Source organism: Marmota marmota, unplaced genomic scaffold (assembly GCF_001458135.2).
Source record: "Marmota marmota marmota unplaced genomic scaffold, marMar, whole genome shotgun sequence".
Taxonomy (NCBI): Eukaryota; Metazoa; Chordata; class Mammalia; order Rodentia; family Sciuridae; genus Marmota; species Marmota marmota.
The window spans coordinates 186,266-195,162 of record NW_025999863.1 but is presented as its reverse complement, the minus strand read 5'-3'; the positions used below and the strand labels follow the sequence as shown (position 1 = coordinate 195,162).

Here is an 8,897-nt window from a genome sequence, read left to right as displayed (position 1 = left end):
GGGGGGCGGGGTGTGGACACTGAGAGCAGGCCTGAGCTCCAGGTGGCCCTGCAGCAGGTCAGGAAGGGAGGATGCCTCTCCACAGTGGCTCTGCTGGGTGCAGAATCCCCACCCAGGGGGCCAGGCCTTTCATCATCCAGAGCTCTGCAGCCCTCCAACATGAGACTCCTACTCAGGTCCTCGGGAGCCCCTCAAGGAAGTTGGAGAAGGCACTCTCCAGCACGGCCTGCTTTGACGTCTCCGGACGGGCCGTTCCACATCAGGACCTGCTGCGGCATCCCTTCTAGAGCAACCCAGGGCCTCGAGCATGCGAGGCGAGCGCCCCAGCCCATTCTGAGACAGGGTCTCACCATGTTGCTACGGGTCTGGCCAAGTTGCCTACTGCCCTGGGACCTTTGATGCCTGGGCTTCCCATCTGGAAACCCAAGCTCTTTCCAATCTTCGGCACCCCCTCTACCCACTACCCCCTCTGGAGGGCCAGCACCAGCCCTGCCCTGCCCTTGCACACAGCAGACATCTCTCTACCTCCAGCCTCACCTCACCGAGAACATTTTAGAAGGGGTTTCTAAAAGACAGGAACTCAAAGACAAAACTGTGAGACTACCAAACTTCCTTACGGTTTAATCCAGTGCTCCAATCCCCACCTCGAATGTGCTGTCAGGCTTCAGTGCGACTCCTCCTTGGTGCTGGGGATGGAGCCCAGGGCCTGGTGCAGCTGCACCAAGGAGCACTCTGCCTGAGCCACACCCCAGGCCTCTCCTTTCTCTTGTGGTAACAAACACAGTTCACCATCTTAGCCGTTTTGTAGGGGAAAGCTCTGCAGTGTGCCCACCACCCACCTCCGAGGCTTCTGCCCAAACCCAAACTGTCCTCTTGTTAACACCCACCCCCAACCCCTCCTGCTGGGAGCCATTAGCCAAGTAGGTATGACAATTTCCTTGCCAGCGTACCCCATGTTGCAGTGACATTGAATGTAGGTGACCTTGCTCAAGGACCAAGGCGGATTAGGGCGTTCCCGGTTTAGGTTCCAGGTTTAAGGTTTAAGATTATTCCTGCTGGGAATAGGTATAGGAATAGGTATAGGAATAGCGTATCCTGCTGCCTGAGTTCCCCTTGAGTTCTCACGGGATTCAGATAGTATATTTTGGAGATAGAAGCCCAGTGGAGGTGGATTTGGGCAGAGAACGTGGATTTCCCCAGAACGTGATTGTAGACGGCTGGTGTGAGTTCGGGAATAAAGAGTTGCTGTTTGAATCTACAAGCTGTGTGGTGGCTCGTGATTGTGTGCCCAGCCAGACTGTGGCACCCTCCAGCCCCTCCCTTGTGACTGGCTCCCAGTGGTAGGGGCAGCAGGCAGGGGAGGCAGCAGGCAGGGGCTGTGCCTGGCTGCGGCACACCACAGGGTCAGATGCGGCAGGGCCTGTACCTGCCTGTCACTCAGCCACTCAGAAGGCTTGAGGACTATGTTCAAGACCAGCCTGGGCAACGGGGTGAGACCCAGCTTCACATGATTAAAAAGTGCTGGGGACACAGCTTTATGGTAAAGTGCCCCAATTCAATGCCCAGTACCAAAAAAAAAAAAAAAAAAGGTTTTTGAACAGGAAATTCATAGGCACAGTGGCCACCTCCATCACCCTAGCAACTCAAGAGGCTGAGGCAGAAGGACTGTAAGTTTGAGACCAGCTTGGGCCACTTAGTGAGACACCCTGCCCCATTTTGTGCAGTATTAGGGACTGAACCCAGGACCGAGAGCATGCTATGAAGCACGAGGCCCTGGGCCACCCCCAGTACTGTCCAAAATAAAACCCAAGCAAACAAAAGAGCTGAGGGCTCAAGTGGCAAAGCTGCACCCACCAGCAGTGTGGTCCAGGGCCTACCGCACTGTGCCCACTTGGCTTGGGCCCTCCTGGGAAAGAGCCAGTGTAGCCCAGTTTGGTCCAGGCATATACCCTTGACCTTGGGCATCCAAGCAATTCCAAGGTCAGTGAGTCCAACTCCTGAGTCCAGCCATTCTGGATCTTTCAGTTGCACAGACACAAGACCAGCAGTGTCCCACTTGCCACCAGTGTGAGAGGCACCTTGGGAAGCAGCAGAGTCCACCCCAGGCCCTGAGCATCCAGGAAGGGCCATTTCATAAGTGCAGAGGAAACTGGCTTCTGTGGATGGGGCCCTTTCCCTTAAATGCAACTAGGGGGTTCCCTGGTTACCCCATTTCCTAGGCTGCAGAGGTGACCACCAAGCCCAGGGGCATGGCTCCGCCCAAGCCCACCTTGGCCCACTGTGGAGGCACAAGGGAGCAGCAGAGTGATGCCCTTGGCCCTGGTGCCTCCCTGAAGGAGGAGGGCTCTGCCTTCTCACAGGCACTTTTATTTACATTTCAAACACACCACAGCAGAGAGGAGGTGACCTCAAAGCAGTCCGTCCATTCAGGAGCTAGGACCCCAGCCTCCAAGCTGCTGCATGGGGCCCGCCCACGACCCTGGCTGCTGCGGCTCTGCTGGCTCTGCCATCCCAGGAGGGGGCCGGCAAGCCGAAGCCCGCTGCTCTTCTCTGAAGCAAGGAAAACCCAGAACCGCCCGGGGAAGGAAGGACACCCAAACGCGACGCCCAGAGCAGGGCAAGGCAGTGCCGTGAGGTAGCCTGTCGAGAGAGCCAGCGTCCGTCCCATGAGGTAAAATCTGAGAGTTTATTCGGTGGACGAGGTGTCAGGACTCCTCGGTGCCAGAGTCGTCCTCGTCGTCCCCGAAGCAGCTGTCTGCCTCCTCCACCTCCCCGTCCTCATAGTAGTCCTCGTAGAACAGGTCCGCGCCCTCCTCGGGCGCCGGCGCCTTGGTCTTCACGCAGTACTCGGCCAGCGTGGTGGGCACCTTCACGCCATCGCGCTCTGCGTCCACCTTGGTCCCCAGGACCTGCTTCCTGGGGGGACAGGATAGATGAGGGGCTGCTCTGATCCTGGCCCACCCCCCATGGCACATCAGGGCTACACTGCAGAATAGGAAGCCAGCGGGAGCAATGCCAGGGACACCGGGCACAGCACGCAGCCTCTGCCCACAGAAGCTGGCTTCAGGGCCACAGCCACAGGGAGACTCGGTGGCCAGCCTCAGCTCTGTGCTGTGCTCATGCCAGGCCACACCCCAGGTTCCGCACGCCCTGCACTACACACCACCCAACCCACCCGACCCCAGGACGTGGTGCCAGGCAGGAGCATGGCTGCAGTGCCAATAGTGGGACTGGACACCCTGGCCATCAGGAAGTGCCAGGGCTGCTCGGGGTGCAGGTTCACACAGGGAACGGTGTGGCACAGCAGATGCTGACCCCAGCCTCTGGCCTACAGCTCGCAGAGAAGATGCAGACGCACAGGAACAGGGACCATGGGGGAGGAACTGAGCCCGGTCTTGGCCACCTGTGTCTGCATGTTAGGACAGACATCGCACCTGGCTCAGGCCTCTCCCGTGGGCATTGCAGGAGGGTGGGAGGGCACTGTGCCAGCTGCTCTGGGCCTTCCCGGCACCAGCCAGGGCTCTCCTGCCTGTCCTGCAGAACCCAGCAGGACACAAGCTCTTCTGAGGCCTAAAGACGTAGTTAGAGCCAGCAGTAGGCACAGAGCAGCGACTACAGTCCCAGGTGGGCATGAGTGACCCACGGGGTTCTGAGGGATGAAAACAGACTGGCTCTCATCTCTGCTCTGGGACTGTGTGGGAGGTGGCAGGGAAGAGGTGCCAAGAGTACGGGCACCTCTGAGGGCAGGTGTTGCAGGGGTGCCTCTCAGACTGCCAGTAGAGGTTGGTGGCTACCACAGCAACAACTGTCCAGTTCATAAGGAGCACGTGGCAGCACGTGGCACCCATGCGAAACACCATGGGTGCAGCATTTCAAGTTCAAGGCATTCTGCTCACAGGAAGTGCCAGGGCAGCAGAGAGGACAGACCGAGCACTGGGAAGAAGGGGACAGAAAGGAGGAGCCCTTGTTGTCTCTTTGTGTGTGTGTGACCACCCGGGGCCAGCTACAAGCGCAGAGTGTGGTGTCTTGCCTGGCTAAGGGCAGCAGCAGTGCTGGGGTCAGGTGGGCAGGCAGCTCTGTGTGGACTGTGGGGCAGCAGGCCTCTGCAGAGGAGCAGGTCCAAGTGCCAGTCCACCAAGGGTCAGTGTGTTTGAGATGGTGCCTCACTGAGCCAGACCACTCCTGGTCAGTGGGGACAGGTGTACATACACCTGGCTCCAAAGAGTCTCATCACATGAAAGTGGCACCTCACAACCACACCAACCAAGGTGCCTCCCTGCACAGCGCCAGCTTGTTTTCTGTTCTGGCAGCATTGGGAATAGAAGCCAGGGGTGCTCCACTACTGAGCTGCACGCCCAGCCTTTTTAGACAGGATCTCCTGAGTTGCTTAGGGCCTCACTAAGCTGCCCAGGATGACCTGGAATTTACAATCCTCGAGTCTTGGCCTCATGTGCCTCTGGGATTACAGGCATAGGCACTGTGCCAAGGCATTTTTTTGGTGGTGCTGGGGCTTGAATCCAGGGCCTTGTGCATGAAAGGCAAGCACTTTACCAACTGGGCTGTATCCCCAGCCCCAAGCTACTATTTTAAATTAAAAAGCAAATTACGTGTTTGCCCAGCAAAAGTGAGGACCCTGGTTCAATCTCCAGCTCCATAAAACACAAAGATAAATAACGAGTTGAGGGCTGGAGCTGTGGCTCACTGGCAGAGTTCCTGCCTGGCATATATTAGACACCGGGTTCAATCCTTAGCACAGCATAAAGATAGATAAAATAATTACTAAAAAGAATAAGTTGAAAAGTGTTTCAAGTGCTTTCTTTGGCAGCAATGTACAATAAAAATGGAATGACAGAGGAAATTAGCACACTTCTTGTGCAAGGATGACACACAAGGGAGGCATTCCATATTCCATTTTTTTTTTTTTTTTGTAGTGCTGGAGACTGAACTCAAAGCCTTGTGCATACAAGGAAAGCACTCTACCAACTGAGCTGTAGCCCCAGCCCCGCACTCCATATTTCTGAGAAAAGAAAAAAGTATTTGGAAAAGACACAGAAAAGGATTAAGTCAATCAAAAAATGAGCCAGTAGGGCTGGGGCAGCTTGGTGGCAGAGCACCTGGCCAGGATGTGAGGACCCATGTTCCACGAACACCAAAGCAAGGACTGAGAAACCCTGCTGAAGAGTGACAACAGACAGCAAGAAAACAGACAGAGAGGAGGTCCCCGAGCCCCATTCACCTGACAGGTCCCCACAACTCCCCAAGAAACTACTTCTTTTGCAGAGTCACCTCTTGACTCAGAGGAAATCGGAGCAGGCAGAGAGCCACTGGGACACAGCCCCACATGGCAAGCTGTCTGGAGCTGTTAAGTGCCAGCGAGCAGCAGACCGTAGGCCTGCTTGGCCTTCAGCGAGTACGCAGCACCAGGCTTGCCTGGCGGACCCACCCACAAGGACCACAGCAGCAGAGGCCACTGTCCCAGGGAGAGTGCTGCCCTGGGAGGGTGCAGGAAGGACCAGGCACATCAGGGCTGAGTCACAAAGCAATGAGACACTAGGAACTCTTGAATGCTGGGGATGGGGCCTTCCCACTATATGCCACAGCGCACACCGAGACACACACGCTATGTGGACCACATGTACATGTGTGTTCACACGCCACACTTTTCTGGGACACAAAGAAGGAAAAAATACCACGTTTTCAAAAACAAAGAAGAGGCCAGAAATTGGGCTGAACTGGCTGGACACTTCTGACTGGGGTTGGTGTCCCCATCTGCAACTGCTGCCCCTGGGCAGAGGTGGCCTCCAACATGCTAGAAGGCAGGAAGCACTTGTCAGCCTTGTTAGCAGAAGCAGGTGGCCTACTCTGGGGTTCAGAGCCCCGTGCTCACCGGATGATGTCCGTGTACTCCCGGTCCTTCCCCTTACTCTCTTTCCACTTTCTGTACATCACTGAGGCATCCACATTGGCCGGTGAGAAGGTGTTGGGCTCGTTGAGCAGGGAGATCACACTCAGGAGGATGGTCCTAGGGGGACGAGTGGACTCGAGTGCGGTGGCTGCAGAACCCAGACTTCCATCTCTCTCAGGCCCCAACTACTGAGGCCTCAACCCAGGAGCCCCTAGAGGCCCCCGTGGGCACTGTCTGATCTGCTCACACTTCAGGGCACCACCAGGCAGCAGGAGCTGGAGTGGATCGGGGCTGCTTCCAGACTGAGGGCTGCCCTCAGAGACACACAGCATCAGGAGCCCACCCTCAAGCTGGGGCTCCCAGGGTGAGCAGCAGATGCCTTGGGATCTCCCCAGGGTCTGGTTTCTGGGTGGACAGCACAGTGCCACAGGCACTAGAGACACAGACGCCTCTTCCCACGTGTCCCCAGGGCCAGTCCAGGGCACAGGTGCCACCAGACTCGCATGGTGGGCCTAGCCTCACCTGACGTTCTGTGTGGGGTTCCACCGCTCCGAGGGCAGCTCCCCACTCTGCGGGTCATCAACAGGTGGGTGGAGAATGGAGATGCATACGTCCCCTGTCTGAGTGAGGGAGATAGCGGGTTAGCCCTGGCCAGGCTCCCACTGCCTGCTCCACCGGAGGCGTGACCACGGGGAGGCAGAGGCCTGGGCGAGGCTTGTGTGCGCTCACCTCATAGATGTTTGGGTGCCACATCTTGGTCAGGAACCGAAAGGCTGGTGGAGAGTAAGGGTAGTCGATGGGGAACTTGAGGCGAGCCTGTGGGGTGGGAACAGCAGGGGATGGCTCAGTGGGGGCTAGGCCCTGGCAGAGTTCCATTTCAGAGGACACTCTCTGGGTGTCTGGGGAGTGTGTCCCGTGATGGACAAGTGACTATCTAGGCCAAGGAGGAACAGGGCTCCCTGTCCAGTTTCTTGTGGGCCTAGGGTCAAGCCAAAGGCCATGTCCACGACAGGCTGCCTCGAGCCTTTCTGAGGTTGCCTGGGCGGATCCAGCCCCACAACGTGCAGGTGAGAACGTGGGAACGCCAGAGGCGGGCAGGGAACCAGGTACCCGGAGACTCGTGGCCCCAGCCCAGCATGGCTCGTCACTGCCTCTGAGGGCTACTCAGGCCACGGGTCTGAGCCACCGGCACCGGTGCCAGAGCTGCTCACCTGTGGCCAGAGACCTGATGCTGCTCCTGCCTCTGGTTCTCAGCAGGTAACAAAGGAATCCTTGATGTTTGTTTGGGGGGGCCAGCATCTTGGGGGTGCTGTCAGCTCCAAGAGGTGGAGACTAGGCCCCTAGAAATCTTATGGAGAGGGACGCCTCCATGTCCAGGGAAAACATGCTGAGGCCAGAGTGACCTTGGAACCTGGGTCTGACACCTGCCCAACAGTTGCTCAAGACTTCAAGGCACCCCTAGACTCCTGCCAGGTTTCTAAGCCTGGATTTTGAGCCTCACCCAACTCATCCCCTGCACCTGTTACTCTCAGCATCTCTAGAGATCCCTTTCATCATTTCACACATCAAGGGTCACAGAAGGAGAGACCCTGCCTAAGGGGGGAGCCTCCCCCTCCTGGTGCTAGAGCTTTGCCTGCAGCACGCTGAGAGGAACGCCCCACAGGAAGCGACCGGGAAGCAATGGTGGCCTTAGGCACCTTACAAGTCCCCTCCGACTTCCACATCCCCTTGACAAGTCTTTGCCCACACCGCAGCCAACCATGCCCAAGACAGGGGCGCCAACCTTAGTCCCACACTGGCTTCTGAAGACAGACCTGTGGCAAACATGATCCGAGCCTGACACCTCTTGCTCGAGAAATGGGACGATCCCCCTAAAGCCAACCCCGGAGGCTCTACCCACCAGGCCCTGCAGCCATTTGGTGGGTAGGGCCAGAGACCCAAAACCTTTGCTTCCTGACTGCAGCCTTGCCTAGAAGCCTGGCCTGGCCTCAGGGCGGGGGAGTTACCCCATTCTGGGTGCTGCCATAACTATGAAGTGCTCTTGGAGACTTTTCAAACTGGACTGCTCCATGGGTGGGGATGCAGGAACACTCAAACCTGTTCCCCTACCCACCCCTGCCCTAAGACCTGGGACCCCAACTCAGCAATTGCCCCCAAGTAGACAAGGCAGGTGCCCTCACTCACTGGAAACAGACCTGTCTTGGCCTCACCCGGCAACTGGGACCTGGGCTTTGGTTTCTCTCTGTTTGTATGTGACAGTGGGGACTGATCCTGGGGCCCTGAGAATACCAGAGCAAGCATTTTACCACTGACCTACGTCCCCGCTCTTGCTAAGCTGCCCGGGCTGATCTTCCACTTGCCCTTCTCCTGCCTCAGGCTCCATCCTGAGGAGCTGGGAAGACAACCGTGCACCACCACTCCCGGTTTCTGCTCCCACCTTAGGTAGGGAGACCCCAGTCTTGCTCCGCTGGCTCCAGAACAAGGTCCTGTGACCCTTAGAGGAATCCAAAGCTATGACTGGGCTCAGATCGGTTCGGTGGAGAAAACCGCCCTGACCGTGGCCCATGTTCTTGTCACATAAGGCAGAATCTGACAGTCTGGGGGGCAGCCCTCGGCTCCCTGCTCCCAGCAGCAAAAGCACCCGCTCATCCTTAAACCACCAGAGGACAAAAAAATGCCCGGAGAGCAGCCCGAGACCGCAGAAGCCGCCCGCTCGGCGGGACCTGCGAGGCTGGCGGCGTCCAGCAGCCCCGGCTTCGCAGCTCGCCTGGGCCCGGCCGGGCCTGCGGGCGCAGCACGGGGGGGGCGCGCCGCCCCCGCCCCCGGCGTCGCCGAGACCCGGTTACATAAGGCAGGGCGGGGCGCCGAGCCGGCCGCCGCTCACCTTGAAGTAGCCGCCCTCGTAGTAGGTGTTGGGAGGCCCGAAGATGGCCACCTCCCAGTTGTACAGGTCGCCCTCGTCCACCAGCGTCACCCGGAAGCCCTCCACCGG

The 8,897-nt window shown here is 58.0% G+C and overlaps 1 protein-coding gene across 1 annotated transcript in view; it reads right to left on the bottom strand.

Annotated features, from left to right (window-relative positions):
* Positions 1-2,317: 2,317 nt before the first annotated feature.
* Cdc34 (cell division cycle 34, ubiqiutin conjugating enzyme) overlaps positions 2,318-8,897 on the bottom strand; it is a gene marked incomplete at its 5' end in the record, with an annotated part of 24,434 nt that continues 17,854 nt past the window's right edge. The window contains 5 exons of the mRNA XM_015503779.2: positions 2,318-2,916; positions 5,888-6,022; positions 6,428-6,525; positions 6,635-6,721; positions 8,790-8,897. The exon at positions 8,790-8,897 is cut by the window's right edge and continues 1 nt beyond it. Of these exons, the coding sequence (XP_015359265.2) occupies positions 2,706-2,916; positions 5,888-6,022; positions 6,428-6,525; positions 6,635-6,721; positions 8,790-8,897 (639 nt within the window). The remainder of the gene's footprint in view (positions 2,917-5,887; positions 6,023-6,427; positions 6,526-6,634; positions 6,722-8,789) is intronic.